General features: G+C 47.9%; 1 protein-coding gene across 2 annotated transcripts in view; it reads left to right on the top strand.

Annotated features, from left to right (window-relative positions):
- The window catches only part of Nav1 (neuron navigator 1), a 241983-nt gene that overhangs the window by 203294 nt on the left and 23109 nt on the right, over window positions 1-15580 (top strand). For both annotated transcript variants that reach the window (XM_055598193.1, XM_055598194.1), the window contains 12 exons: window positions 1974-2112; window positions 2426-2723; window positions 3901-4594; window positions 5018-5452; window positions 5978-6019; window positions 7124-7272; window positions 9006-9176; window positions 10263-10315; window positions 11046-11069; window positions 11180-11257; window positions 14438-14521; window positions 14779-14890. In XM_055598193.1, coding sequence (XP_055454168.1) covers window positions 1974-2112; window positions 2426-2723; window positions 3901-4594; window positions 5018-5452; window positions 5978-6019; window positions 7124-7272; window positions 9006-9176; window positions 10263-10315; window positions 11046-11069; window positions 11180-11257; window positions 14438-14521; window positions 14779-14890 — 2279 coding nt within the window. The remainder of the gene's footprint in view (window positions 1-1973; window positions 2113-2425; window positions 2724-3900; window positions 4595-5017; window positions 5453-5977; window positions 6020-7123; window positions 7273-9005; window positions 9177-10262; window positions 10316-11045; window positions 11070-11179; window positions 11258-14437; window positions 14522-14778; window positions 14891-15580) is intronic.

The following is a 15580-nucleotide window of genomic DNA, read 5'->3' as shown; positions in this document are numbered from 1 at the left end:
TTTAAAAAATTTTTTTCCAAATACCAGTAAATTCACACACACAAAAACAAAAAGTCTCCAGCCCTGTATGCATGCAAAGCTGATAAACAGACCTGTTCTGAACAGATATAAGGCTTAAAGATTAATTCCTAAGGCACAAACAGATACATGTAGCAAGCTTAAGGAGCTTATGGAACTCTTGCTTTTTAGAATCTCAAGCCAAAGTGAAGACTAACGATCCTTATGGGAAGGGTTCAGAATAGGAGACCTTTGAAGAAGTGTCCTCTTAGACAGATTTTGGACACACGAAAACAATGATCATTGCTGAGCCTGGGGCAGGAGGGTGGTTATCTGTCTGGGCTATATAAGTGAGTTCAAAGCTAACCTGGGCAACTTAGTAAGACTGAGTGTCAAAACTTTAAGAAAAGAAAAAGAGAAACAAAGGAAGAAAGTTACTTAGTTGGAGATATAGTTCAGTGCCAGTACACATGAGGCTGTGCATTCTATCCGTGGTAATACGCATACACACTAGTGGATATGGTCCAGTAGAAGCCTGAGCCTAGCATGCAAAGATAGAGCAAGAAGGTGGTGTATTTGCGGAGGTAGCTGCTGGTTTAGAGACTTAGAATAAACGTACTATTAAAAAAATAAAGTTTCTGTCTACAACTTGTTAAACTTAAGAATTGAACAGAGAGCCAGGTGTGGTGGTGCACGCCTCTAATCCCAGCACTCAGGGAGGCAGAGGCAGGTGGATCCCTGTGAGTTCGAGGCCAGCCTGGTCTACAAATTGAGTCCAGGAAAGCCAGGGCCACACAGACAAACCCTGTCTCAAAAAAAAAAAAAAAAAAAAAAAAATCAAGGGATAGTAAGTTGACTTTGACCAGGGTCCTGGGTCTCCAGAAACAAATGTTTAGGTACAGATGTTGGGCACATCTCTCCTCAGCATCTCACATCTGATGGATATTTTTTTTAATTAGCCATACTGACTGGTATTCAGCAGGAATCTGGCCCCTCTAGTTGGCCGTAGCACCCTAAGGTGAGCGTCTCTACCAGAAGGGTGGCTTACCTAGGGTAGAACCTGACTCCAGGGGAGCAATGAGAGGGGCCAGGGCTGAAAGTTCTAGAAAAGAGAGGTGTGGGTTGGAGAGATAACTCAGCAGTAGAGAACTTACCTTGGGAACAGAAAGCCAAAAGAACAGAAAAGTCTTTGCCTGGCCTCTGTGACCAGGTATACAAAGTTTTAGAGGCAGGGTGATGGTGATATCTTTAATCCCAACATTTAAGAGACAGACGCTGGGGGATCTCTGAGTTAGAGGCCAGTGTGGTCTACAAATCGAGTTCCAGGACAGCCAGGGCTACACAGAGAAAACCCTGTCTCAAAAAACAAACAACAAAAGTTTAGAAAGTACAGGGATGCCTAGAAAATACATCTAAAAATGAACAAAAATACAAGACTGTAAAGATGGAAGCTTTGTACCTTGAAATTGGTTTGAATAATTAAATGGGTCTAATTATGTCTTTTTAAAATGTTATTTATTGCTGTTGTGTGTGTAAATGATGTGTATAGCGTGGACTCATGCTTCACTGTGCATGTGGAGGTCAGAAGACAGCTTTACGGGGTTGGTTCTCTCCTTCCACCTTCACGCGGGTCCTGAGGATTGAACTCAGGTTTTCTAGCAGAGCAAGTGATTTACCCTTGGAGCCTTCTCAACAGCCCCTCCTTGTCTTATAACATAGCTTCCTGCTAAAGAAATGTACTCTAAATGTAACTCTGTCTCTTCCTAAGTACCAACTGCTTCTTCCTTTTATCAAAGAGTATCATCAAATTACAAGAATGTTTAAGTCACATTCTGAATTACTGGCAAACCCAGGACTAAGCCCAAACTTTCTTCATATGGAAGAATAGTGTAAAACCATTGATCATCCTTACAAAACACTGTTTCCAGCACTGGCTCCCGTCTTAACTGCTCACCTTCCTCCCCCTTGTCCTGCAGCTGGGATGAGAGCAGCTCCATCAGCAGTGGGCTCAGCGATGCCTCAGACAACCTCAGCTCAGAAGAGTTCAATGCCAGCTCCTCACTCAACTCCCTCCCGACCACTCCCACTGCGTCCCGCAGGAGCTCTACAATAGTGGTATGCGATTTTGCAAGTATCTAGGCCCCCAAGTCAGGGTGGAACACAAAACAAACTGAGCAAGATCTGTGTAGATGTTATACATGCTGTTATTGCAGCTGTATTTTGTGCTCCCGCCTCTCTAGAGTGACACATGTAATATCCAACTGGAGAAGAAAAGGTACCCTACAAATTAGATAAAGTACCCTTTCTCTGGAACCATAGGGATGGAGGGAAACTGGTTGATTTTACATGGTGGGATAATCAAGGCCCTTCAGCTCACCATTCCCCTGACCCCTGTAAGGCTTACTCTGCCTTTTCCTCTTCTCATTAGCTACGCACAGACTCAGAGAAGCGCTCCCTGGCAGAAAGTGGGTTGAACTGGTTTAGTGAATCGGAGGAGAAGGTCCCCAAAAAACTGGAGTACGATAGCGGCAGCCTGAAGATGGAACCTGGAACTTCAAAGTGGCGGAGAGAGCGACCTGAAAGTTGTGATGACTCATCCAAGGGTGGAGAGCTGAAAAAGCCCATCAGCCTGGGACATCCAGGGTCGTTGAAGAAGGGCAAAACCCCACCAGTGGCTGTCACCTCTCCCATCACTCACACAGCCCAGAGTGCCCTCAAAGTCGCAGGTGCGTTGGAATAAAGGAAGGGACAGGGCAAAGACCTTTCTTTGATGGTTTTCTTAATGATCACAAACCTATAGAATGATAGCAAACATTTGCATAGATGCTTTAACGTACAGTATCCTTTCTGACCCTTAGGACAGTCCTGTGAGTTATGAAAAATGGGTGTTATTATCTCTATTTTACAAATGTGGGAACTAACTCAGAGGGGTCAGGTGGCTGAGCTACAGTCACACTAGCTGGTAAGACAAACAGGAGGGAGAGAATGTATTCAGAGACCGTTTTTAAGTATTTAGTGTGTGTGTGTGTGTATTGCTCTGTCTTCACACACACCAGAGGAGGAAATCAGATCCCATTACAGGTGGTTGTGGCTGCTGGGAATTGAACCCAGGACCTCTGGAACAGCAGTCAGTACTCTTTAAAGCTGAGCTACCTCCCCAGCCCCCAGAAGAGATAGGTCTGACCTCCCTTCAAATGATTCCCACTGGTTTCTTTCTTTTCTTCTCCAAGGCATACTTCTTAGCATCTGAAGGAAGTTTTACTGAAGTAATATGTTAAATGGCTACAGAAAAAGAAGTGCAGCCAGGCATGGTGGCATACACCTTTAATCCCAGCACTGGAGAGGCAGAGGCAGGCAGATGTCTGAGTTTGAGGCCATCTTGGTCTACAAAGCAAGTTCCAGGACAGCCAGGACTACACAGAGAATCTGTGTCTTGAAAAACCAGAAAACTCAACAACAGAAAACAAAACAAAACAAACAAAAAGCAGAAGTGCCTTGTTCCCAGTGTTTACTCCTTGGCTTTCTTTGAGCTTTAATCAACATTTCTCTCCAGTGTCTAGACATTGCCTTGCCTGATTCACTTCATCCCCTCCTCCTTGTCCTTCCTTGACCAATTATTAGGCACACTTCCTTCTTGATCATTTTTGAGGTTGCCTCTGCCATTTTAACCAAAATAAATCATCCTACGGAAAACAATAAAAACAAACTAAATGAAAGCCCGCTTCCTCCCACAGTCCCTCTGGCAAGAAACTGTATCGGCTTACCCAGTTCCCGTTTACCCTTATTTAGACCTCTAAATGTTTATAATATATAGACAATGGTTCCTTTTCCCCTAGAGAGAAAGAAAAGTATTTTCAACATATCATGACAGCAACTGCTCCTCTGTTTCCTGCCCTCTTTCAGGCAAGCCTGAAGGCAAAGCTACAGACAAGGGTAAGCTCGCAGTCAAGAACACTGGGCTACAGCGTTCCTCTTCTGATGCCGGCCGGGACCGTCTGAGTGATGCTAAGAAGCCCCCCTCGGGAATTGCTCGCCCCTCTACTTCAGGATCCTTTGGCTACAAGAAGCCTCCGCCTGCTACCGGCACAGCCACTGTCATGCAGACAGGTGGCTCAGCCACTCTCAGCAAGATCCAGAAGTCCTCAGGCATCCCTGTCAAGCCAGTGAATGGACGAAAGACAAGTTTAGATGTGTCCAACAGTGCAGAACCTGGATTTCTGGCTCCTGGAGCACGGTCCAACATCCAGTATCGGAGCCTGCCCAGGCCAGCTAAGTCCAGTTCTATGAGTGTGACTGGTGGGCGGAGTGGGCCTCGCCCTGTTAGCAGCAGCATTGACCCCAGTCTCCTCAGCACCAAGCAGGGAGGCCTTACACCCTCCAGACTGAAGGAACCTTCCAAGGTTGCCAGTGGTCGGAGCACTCCAGCTCCTGTTAATCAGACAGATCGGGAAAAGGAAAAGGCTAAAGCCAAGGCTGTGGCCTTGGACTCAGACAACATCTCCTTGAAGAGCATTGGCTCCCCAGAAAGCACTCCCAAGAACCAACCAAGCCACCCTCCAGCCACCAAGTTAGCAGAGCTGCCACCAACCCCTCTCAGGTACCCACGCCAGGCAGTGTGTCTCTTTTCTTTTTATCCTGCCTGAGACTAGATGTGGTACAGCCTAGCTATTACTGTCTGTAGACCCTTGAATGGATCCTTCCTCTCTCCTCTGTGCCATTTCTCTCTGTTTGAAAACTCACTCTGTTTCCACTGGTCTATGTTTTCACTCTCTGTCTTTAAGTACCTGTGTGAGTGGTTTTGCTATGTTTATTTGCACATTTCCCATATGCCTGTGTTGTCTCCCTCTTGACTGAGATGGCATAAGTCAGGTGTTGAATCTCCTTCCAACTGCTTTTTCAGTAGCATCAGATAAGCCATTAGCTGAGTAGGTGACCAGAAAAAAGGGAAACTAGAAAAGGATTGCCTGTTGCCCTGTAATTTGTTATTCTGAATTTCTTATTTTATCTTCACTCTTCTCAGGGCCACAGCTAAAAGCTTTGTCAAGCCACCCTCACTAGCCAATCTAGACAAGGTCAACTCCAACAGTCTGGATCTACCATCTTCCAGCGACACCCATGCTTCAAAGGTCCCAGATCTGCATGCTACAAGCTCATCAACTGGGGGCCCTCTCCCTTCTTGCTTCACCCCCAGTCCAGCACCCATCCTCAATATTAACTCAGCCAGCTTCTCCCAGGGCCTGGAGCTAATGAGTGGCTTCAGTGTCCCAAAGGAGACCCGCATGTACCCCAAACTCTCAGGCCTGCACAGGAGCATGGAGTCCCTCCAGATGCCCATGAGCCTGCCCAGTGCCTTCCCCAGCAGTTCTCCCGTCCCCACCCCCCCTGCTGCCCCGTCGGAGGAGGAGACAGAAGAGCTGCCCTGGAGCGGAAGCCCCAGAGCCGGACAGCTGGACAGGTATGTGATGGGAACAGAGCTGAGCCTGCCTCGGACTCATTTGGCCATCAGCAGTTCTATCCATTACCATGTTGTGATTTTTGATTATTTTTTTTCACATTTTAAATAATTCAGTTTTTTTGTAACTCCCTGAGATGTGTAGGGTGTTTTGTTTTGTTCTCGTCTTATACATGAGGAAAATTTTGCAAGAAAGTTAAAACGATGTCTCTGAAGTCTGAAGTCTTGTAATTCGTTTTATTCACCGTCTAGCTTTTGCTTCCAAGTGCAAAGTCAGTTCTATTACGTCCTATCCTGGTTCTCCAAGTACAACCTCTTTTCCTCCTAACAGGAGGAAAACATTTAACATTTCAAATACTTCTCTAGCTCTGAGTCAGTAATTTGATTGTGACTATCCTATTATTTGTTCATGGAGACAGGCTTCCACCGTAAACTGTCCCATCCCTGAGGCTGTACCTCTCAAACCTGTGGTCCCAAACTCTATAGTTTCCAAGATGGGCTCACATGCCTCTTTCTTTCTCTCCACAGCAGTCAGCGGGATCGGAACACTCTCCCCAAGAAAGGGCTCAGGTAACCCTTAATTTTTTTTTTTCTACCATATACCCAAGACTCCTGGCCTGTTGAAAAGGAATTCCAGCTGGGTGGCACACACCTTTAATCCCAGCTCATGGGAGGCGAGGCAAGTAGACCTCTGTGAGTTCAGTTCCAAAAATAAGTCCAATAAAAGCCCAACCCAACCTAACCCAGGCCCCATGCATGAATTTAGTGGCCTTTTTAGACAATCATTTGTATTCAGTCCTATAAAAATGCCACCTAAGCCCTCTGCAAACTCACCATCAAGTGTGTTAGCTTCCATAGCAAGTGACTCTCTTCGGCGTCAGAGGAGAAATAAGTTTGCACACAGGAACCATGTACTTGCCGACACTGTCTCTCTTCGGGTTTCTATTGCTGTGAAGAGATACCATGACCACAGCAATTCGTATAAAGGAAAACATTTAATTGGGGCTAGCTTACAGTTTAGGGGGTTAGTGCATTGATGTCATGGCTGGAAGTATGGCAACATGCAGGCAGGGTGCTAGAGAAGGAACTGAGAGGTCTACATCCAGATCAGCAGGCAGCAAGTGAGACACACTGGGCCTAGCTTGAGCATCTGAGACCTCAAAGCCCGCCCTCAGTGACACACTTCTTCCAACCAGGCCACACCTCCTAACACTGCCACTCCCTAAGAGCCTATGGGTGCCATTTTCATTCGAACCACCATCCTGTGCAATCACAGCCCTATAAACTCCCTCAATACAGTTCATCACCTCACAGTGGACTTCTGAAGCCATGCATATAGACAAGGGACAGGGAGTATGGATCCTCCACTGTGAGGATAGCACTGAGTTACTCAGATGGGGACACCTGTCACCTGAAAGACTGCATATGGAGCCAGAGAGCCTTGATCTAAGTGGGGAGGAATTTCTAAAGCCTCCTCTACCATTTCTGTCCCCATCAGGAGCGCTCATGGGACAATGCTGAGTCGCCATCCCTTGCTCCCTGACCCTTCTTTTCCCTGTCCCTCTTTCAAAATCTCCTCCTATCCCCGGCCTAGCTTAGACATCCCCCACAAAGCTAAGCCTCTGGTGGCACTTTGCAGCCAGCTCAGACTGAGTCCCTCTGCTACATCCTCAGGTACCAGCTTCAGTCTCAGGAGGAGACCAAGGAGAGGCGGCACTCCCACACTATCGGTGGACTTCCGGAATCCGACGACCAGGCAGAGCTGCCGTCCCCCCCTGCACTCTCCATGTCCTTGAGTGCAAAGGGCCAGCTTACCAATATAGGTCAGTGTCTGTGGTCACTCACTGTGGCAAGAGATGAAGCCGGGGTCATCCTGCCGAGTAAGGCAAAACATCTACGCATGTTTGGCTCCAGCTGTAGTGGGTTGCTTCGTGGCGCCTCAGTTTATCAACCCAAATGAAAGATGAGGGCAAAGTGTTCCAAGGTCTTAAACTGGAAAGTTGCCCCTAGGCACAGCTGTAGGGTCCTGGTGGCATCAGAGAGTCTGAATGACAGCATCGGCAATCCATAAACCAAGGACCCTGAGCTTGAGAAAAGTATTCCATGCACAGTACTACCAGGGGCAGCTGCTGGGAGGCAATCCCCACCTGTGGGGCTGGGGAGCTGCAGACAGAGAAGGGTTTGTTGATTGCAAAGAGTGAGGTCTGTCTTCAAAAAAAGCAAAGTCCAGATTCACAAACTGGCTCAGCCAGGGCCATTCCTAGCCCTAAAGGCAGGCTGACTAAAACTTGTCCTAGACATGCCACACCCTCTTTAAAGCCTGTGGAGAAGGGAAAGCTGGAAGAGAAGGAAGCAGCTCTGTGACTCAGAAATAGGATAGGGAAACAGGCTTCAGGAGGAGGGTGTGGCTCTAGTGTAGAGGAACACCAGCCCTGGTTCTGGGAAGCCAGGACTGGTTTAATAGGAATCTCTTTAAGACAAGGCTGGAACAGGCCTGTCATTTGCTTGCTGTTTCTCTCTAAATTCATCTCTCCTTTCCTCTGAGTGAAAGAAAACAGTTCTTCCATGACAAGGACTTGTAATATCTCTGTGCAGTGGGAAATTTGAGGAATGGGGGTCATTTGTGCCTAAGGATGGGTTATCTGGCTTCTGTAGGCTTATCACCTTGTTTTCTATCTCCATTGAGGGCCAAACAAGAAGAAAGGCCATTCACACTGCCGAACAAGGGACTTGGCCAAACAATAATCATCTTATAATTTCACAGGGACCAAGACAGAGGTGTGACTTCTTCTTCCCAAGTTTTTATAGGCAGGGTAACCCTCCACATACCTGTGTGAGGTCAAAAGGTCAGACAGTTGCTACACAAGGATATGAACCATGAAAGGCTGCAATCTAAGAAGGGAAAAGTGGGGGTGGCCTCTGTGGTCAACAGATTCCACAGCTGTAGATCCTGTAGTCTCGATGACACTGTCATCCAATCTGTCTATCTGACTTTCATTTCGAGGATGCTGGTCAGAGAGGCTGTAGTCTAGTTTAAGATCTGACCAGAAATGATGTAGTCACTACTTGGCAGGGAGCCTCCCTCCCTTCCAAAATGCTGAGCCCACTGGGTCCCACAGCCTGGTCCCCTCCACTTCATCGTTTGGGTCTGAGTCTTGGTCTGAATTCTCAGTCCAACCCTAAGACAGCTTATGTTTTCGAGAACCACAACATCCCATTTTCATCAGCACATCCTAGTGATGTGAAGGTTTCGGGACAGCTGCCAGGCCCCCAGCCTAACCTTCAAAAGCAACAACTCCAAGGCAGGCAGCATTAAAGGAAGATCTCTATTACAGACCTGGAGTCCTTCTCCATTAGGGCCCAACCTTACCAGGAGGGACCACTCCTAACCTCCAGCTGCTTGCACACCCCCACTGCCCCACCTATTGCCCTTCCTCTCCTCCCCTCTTACCCATTTGCCTGCTCCGTCCCCCACAAGGGACCAGAGAGCTGATGACCCTGCCTCTTCTCCTGCCTCTCCCTCCCTCTTCCTTCCCCCTCCCCTCTGTCCTTCCAGTGAGTCCCACTGCGGCCACCACGCCAAGAATCACCCGCTCCAACAGCATCCCCACCCACGAGGCGGCCTTCGAGCTGTACAGCGGCTCCCAAATGGGGAGCACCCTGTCCCTGGCCGAGAGACCCAAGGGAATGATTCGGTCAGGATCCTTCCGAGACCCCACGGATGATGGTGAGACTTCATGCTAGCGCGGTTCACGCTCATTCCAGCTCTGCTGGGTCCCCTCACCCACCGCCACCTCCACTGCCACCACTGCCACCACCACACACACATATATAATTCACAGTACATCAACTTGGGCCATTTCAGTTCTGTCTTCCCATAACTTTGAAGGGTCTGGGGGCCCAGAAACCTTGGGTGGTGCCACCCAGCACTGGGGTTGGGGATGGAGCATCTACCATTGGGGCTGAGGGAAGGGAAATCGATATTTGGAAGGGTTAAATGCAACTCCTCCGGTCCTCCTCCTTCTATGGGTAGTCTTTCTTCCTCACAGTTCTCAGAAGAGATATGGGGACAAAATGGTAGCTCTCAAATCCATACAAACAAGTAGGCATCTCAGCCCTCTTTCTAGAATGTTACAAAGACTCCAGGCTGGCCATCTGATTATTGATGGTAATCTGGGTGTTAACGGAAGACCAGGCCGTGGGGTCCATGAGACCTCCATTATTATTCTCAAGACGCATCCCTGATAGATGTGTGTTAGTTCTCTTTGTTCTTGCAGTGGGTTCTGCTGAATGATCACAGAGTATTCCCCACGTTTTTTTGTTTTTGTTTTTGTTTTCTCACCTGAGTGGTCCGGAGGCTCATAAGCTAGTGCTGCAAGGTTGAGAAGAAGAGGCAGAGACAGAATTGTAATACTGGTTCTGAGCAGCTCTGACAAGAAATGACTCCCTCCCCCCTTCAGCAGCTTAGTTTTCTTGACTGAGCAGACTAGATGCCAACTACCCACAAAAATCTCTTTTCCCTCTCTCTGGACCCCTAAGCTTCTCAGGCAGGCTGAGCAAGGGACCACCAGGCCCAGGCTGCCAGAGAAAAAGATGAGAGGGGAGGCTGTCTCTATTCGGGATACATGCCTTATCCTTGGATACATGCCTGCTGTGGGCTGTTGGGATATGAACCGGGTACCCTGTGTTGTTCTTTCTGTTTGCTCCAGATGCCCTCCAGAATCAGAGTCCAAATCCTGCCGTAGGGCTCCGCCGAGGAACCTCTGGGCCCTGGAGCCTCCTGCTAACCTTCTGTGTTCTCCTTCTCTTTCAGTTCATGGCTCTGTGCTGTCTCTGGCCTCCAGTGCATCCTCCACCTACTCCTCAGTAAGACCATCAATGTCCCTTCCCCTCCAGTCCCCCTCCTCTACATTCCACATTCCCTCAGACCTTCAGTTAGGTAACTGCATGGGGATGAGAAACTACTGTCTCTGTACTTCGTTTGGTGGGCCTGGGAGTGGGTGTAGGGGGAGGCTAGAGCTTGAAACACTCAGATGAGTGTCTTGGGTCCTCTGTTCTTTCTGGCCTTGCCACCACCTCCCAAGCAACTCTGGTGTTCTCTTTCCCCCTCCTTTGAAAAGTGAGGATGTCCTTGTTCACCCTTTCCTTGCCATGGGAAGTAGGAAGTGTTTCTAGCACCCGAGATGAATAGGTTCCCAAGACTAGAGACCCAGTAATGTGCAGAATTGACCAAATGTCCACTGTGGGTAACCACATACAGCCTTTGGCTCTTAGATATCCTTTGACTCTTAGGTTGATTTTGACCCTAATTCTTTACTCCCTCAAGTTACTAACAATCAAGGTTTGCTTGCAGACCAACCAGCCTCATTCTCTAGCCTTCTTGGCAATAACAAGGTTGGCTAAAGATAGGCACCAGAGAGAAACCTAGTATTTAAACTTTAGTGTAGCTCTGAGGAGCCAGGGCCAAGAGAAAAGGGACTCGCCTCTCTGCATCTGTTAATCACGCTTCTTCCTATCTCCGCCCTGACGCTTCCTCACCTCCATAGTAACCACCTGCTTTCTCTCTCTTTCTCTCCTTCTGTGCCCACTTCTTCAGGCTGAGGAGAGGATGCAATCTGAGGTAGGGCACAAAGCCTTTGTCTCTGCTTGTTAACACCAGCGAGCACTCCGTTTTTCTTCTAAATCATCTACTTTTTCCATCAGTAGTTTGTCTCTCTTTTCCTCTTACAGCAAATTCGGAAGCTTCGTAGGGAACTGGAATCATCCCAGGAAAAAGTGGCCACCCTGACATCTCAGCTTTCTGCCAATGTGAGTACCTGAAGCAGGGTTAAGACCTGGCTCTGGTTAAACACAGACAAGGTGGGAACCTGATCTGACAGAGTCTGCCCTGGGCTTAGACCCCTAGGAAGCAGCTTTTATTCACAGCTCTGCAACAGATTTGGGGACTGTCCTTCACTTTTTCTGAGCCTTCATTAAGAGCCATTTTCCCTACCTTAACTAATTGGTATGGATGAGTTGGTATCTAGTAACCTTTGACCTTCCTAAAGAAAACAGACTAGGGGTTCTGCAGGTTGGCAGAAACAACCTTGCCTTTGGCCATAGACAAAAAATAGCAATGCATTTTAATTACTGCACCCTTGGATCCTTTTCCTTGCCCTAGGGAGTGTTTATCTCTTCATCAATGCCACATAACTGAGCATGCACAGACCTGGTCATTAGAATTCTGCCTGGTGTCCATGAGGCCAGCTCAAAGCCCAATTCCCACTCTAGCTACCTGTGTGATTCACAGTTGGCTTCTGCCTTGGGCAGCTGGTAGAATGAGTCTGTGCTTTAGCTTTGGACCCAGCATTCTTCATCTCTACATTTAACCCACCCTCCACATATCCATGTAGAATGGTTTCCTTCCTCCAGGCCTTAGTTTTTCTGTTCTGAGAGATGGGGAGAAATGGTGCTACCTCATCTAACTCCAGTGTGGGCGGTTCCTCCCCCTTGACCAGACTGCAAACAGAGAAGTAAGAGCCATTTCTCCCAAAATCGTAAACAACAGCTGAGCCTCCTGGAGCTTTCCAAGTGTTTGCACAACAATAACCCTGTCTGCAATTTCCGCAGTACTTTCTGCACTTCTTTCTTCCCTTCCTCTCTGGGGAAACTCAGCTGCCAGCCTGAGGCCTATCCCTTGGATTCAGGTAGTACGTATGTGCAACAAGATTTTGTGTGTTTCCAACGTATTTTAGCAACAGCTCCCTTACCTCATTGGTTATTGTCTCTATTCTCTTTCCCAAATCCTCAGTTTTCTTAAGTACTGCACTGACTGGTTTGTTTTAGGCTCATATCAAACTTCAAACTCTCTGGGACCAAAAGAATTAAAACAGAAACAAGAACCATCCTGTACCACACCCATGAAAGCTAGTGGCCTAGGTCATGGACACCCTAGGAGAGTCATGCCTGGGAGATGTTGAAGGGGAGAGGCGCCAGGGAGGCAGGGAACATTATTATGCCTGATTCACTTACAATGCAATCTGTCAGCCATGGTGCTGTCAAGGCTGGGATAGCTCCAGAAAATGAATTTAGAGGGCAAATTTTCTTAGAACAGGAAGTTCCATTTGGCTAAGAGAAAACAAACTAAACACCCAGATCTGGTGAGTTCTGAATCTAAAGTCAGATTTTAGCCAAGGGTCAGAGTTTTTCCCTCAAGCAGGAGAAGTGATGCCAGCCCCCAGAGCTCTCCTCGGGATGCTTGATGTTGAACCAAACTTGTGCCATGTTGAATGGAATATCCAAGCTGCTGAAGCTGATGCTCCCTGACCAGGAAGAGACCCTGACCACTGTTTTGCCTCCAATGCTGAACTCTCTGCAGAAGGGTCGCTTGCCCTAAAGTCCTTCAGGCACCCTAATCTGAGGTTGGGGTTAGAGTGAGGTCCTGTGTAGGAAGAGAGAGGCTAGCAGAGGGAGGAAAGCTAGTTCCCCAGATGACATGTCCATGCATACGTGTCTGAAGACCCAGGGGCTCTCCAGGGGCTCTTGTGTAGATTTTCAGGGACTCGAAGCTGCCTGCCGACAGCATAAACTGGTACAACTAGAAATAAACAAGAAGATTAAGATTAAGAAGACATAAGGTGGGGCTGGAACGATGCCTCAGTGGTTAAGAGCACCACCGGCTGCTCTTCTAAGAGAACCTGGGTTCAATTCCTAGCACTCACGAAGTGGCTCACAACTATCTGCAACTTCAGTTTAAAGGAGCCAGCACCCTCTTCTGGCCCCTCTCAGGCATGTACATGGAGCACAAATATGCATGCAGGCAAAGCACCCACACACAAATAGCATTCAAAAATAAAATAAAATACAAAGAAGGTAAGAGTTGAGCCTGAGGGGCCAAACTTGAAAAACGTCTGTTGGGAAGAGTGAGTTCAAGGCCAGCCTGAGTAACTTAGTGAAATCTCTCAAAATTAAAAAAAAAAAAAAAAAAAAGTGAAAGAAAAATGATGAGATCATGGCCTCTGTTTATCATGGAGCCCATGACTCAACAAACAGATTTACAGGAAACATGGAAGAATGTGCCTTGTAGGCACTGATCTGATGAAGTTCGACTGAAGTTTGACTTGGTAGTCAGAGAGGACAAATTATGGAGTAATAGGAGACAGTGAGAACGTTGCAGACATCACAGGGACCGTGCACAAGTGACCTGCCCAAAGCCTTCTGCTAGTTGCTACACTCACCATTGGCTACGGTGCTCTCATTGGAGGCTGTTTGTCTGTCCTTGAGCGGTCCCTTTTCTGCTCCAGTACCTCATTTCCTTCACTCTTCCCATACCTTTTGCTGCCAGCTGGGCTAGCTGGAGAGCCAACCGCTGGGGTGCTTTTCCGCAGCCTACCTACCAGAGATCCAGATCCACAGGATCCCCATCCTTTCCGAGGTAAACCTGACACCCAGTGGCCAAAGTGGGGAATGCCCTGAAGTGGTTCGCACAACCACTAGTTTCCTTCCAGCCCTGCCAGGAAGGAACAAGCCATTAATTCCAGTCAGGATGAGATAAGAATAGAGTCATCCAGGTGCAGAGGCAGAAGAGATAAACCAAATAGAGCCTACTGGAAGATCATTTGGTACCATGAGAGCTGAGAGCTGGCCCTACATGGTGGGGTTAAACCAAAAGACTGATTCCAGAGGCGGTTGCCCTCCCATCAAGCCATGCGCCCACCCACCACATCAGACAGGGAGGGACTTTGCTGCTGCTGGTGGCTGATAGGAACCAAGAGGCCCCGAAAGCCTGCCTGGCCCACTCAGCTCTGTTATTCAAGAAGCTGGTTCTCTCCGGGGAAACCTATTTGATTCCACCTGATCTGCCCAGGAAAATCAATACCTTAAAACCAACAAGAGTTTTGTTAGCCGTGGTCAGCCCTGAGATGCAGAAAATCTGTGAAACTACTCCCGTATCAGCCACTTCCTCTTCTGCAGCTTCACGTGCCTTACTTCTTTGTATGTTTGTGTCAGGCCAACCTCGTGGCGGCTTTTGAACAGAGCCTGGTGAATATGACATCCCGCCTTCGACACCTGGCAGAGACGGCCGAGGAGAAGGTGAGAGGCTCAGGGTGGTGACTTCGAAACATGCCGGCCAGGGCTACCTCCTCCTCACCACCGCCAGGGCCATGTTCTCACTGTGGCTGTCACCCTGACGCTCAGCCTGCCTGTCCAAGCCTGTCCGCATCCCAGTGCTCCGAATTCACCACTCCCAGTTCCCTGGCCTTCTCTGTTGAGAGCAGTAGAGTCCGGTGCCTGTTCACTCTTAAGTATTCCTGCTGAGTATCTAACGACACAACCATCGTTTCTCTTAGGACACGGAGCTGTTGGATTTGCGAGAAACTATAGACTTTCTGAAGAAGAAGAATTCTGAGGCCCAGGCAGTCATTCAGGGAGCACTGAATGCCTCAGAAGCCACACCCAAAGGTAGGACATTAGCCAGAGGGTGAATGGAATGGAAGAACAGCAGGGATGAGTGAAAGGAAGATCATTATAGGACCTGCAACATGCCAACTTTCATATCCAGTTTCTGGAAGGTACGGGCCCTTAGGTACCTTCGGGTGATGTCTAGATGCCCAGGGTGGAGCGCTTGCAGCATGACCCCACAAACTCTGAGGATGAGGGCAAGTAGAAACCTGTAATCTCCATAGGCCTGCTACCCTCTCCTCAGCCTTTAGACCAGAGCTAGACAGTCAAAGGTCATCTCAACAACGCTTCATCGTGTAGCCCCAGTTAGCTTAGAACTCACAATTGCATTGCTGCCTCCACCTCCCAGGTGCTGGAATCATAGGTGTGTGCCCCCAAGCCCAGCTAGAAATTATTCCTTTTAGTTTGCTTTCAATTATTTATTTTTTTTAAGTTTCTGAGCAAGTACATATCATATGTTGAATATATTTCCCCTCTGCCACTTCCTTCCCCTTTTCTTAGCCCTCACTTCCCCTTCCTGTTACTCCCCTTGTCCCCTAGACACTCTTAGTTCTACTCTCTTCATGTCATATACATGCATGTGAGATTCTATACATCCATATAAAAATCTAGGCACAAATGAAAGTGTGATACTTTCTTTCCAAGGTTGGCAAGAAATAAACCTTAAATGAAGGCAGTTTCAAAATAGCA

The sequence above is a fragment of the Psammomys obesus genome, unplaced genomic scaffold (genome assembly GCF_907164565.1).
Source record: "Psammomys obesus unplaced genomic scaffold, mPsaObe1.curated_primary_1811, whole genome shotgun sequence".
Taxonomy (NCBI): domain Eukaryota; kingdom Metazoa; phylum Chordata; class Mammalia; order Rodentia; family Muridae; genus Psammomys; species Psammomys obesus.
Note: the sequence above shows the minus strand (reverse complement) of the source record. Positions and strands in the feature narration are given on the sequence as shown.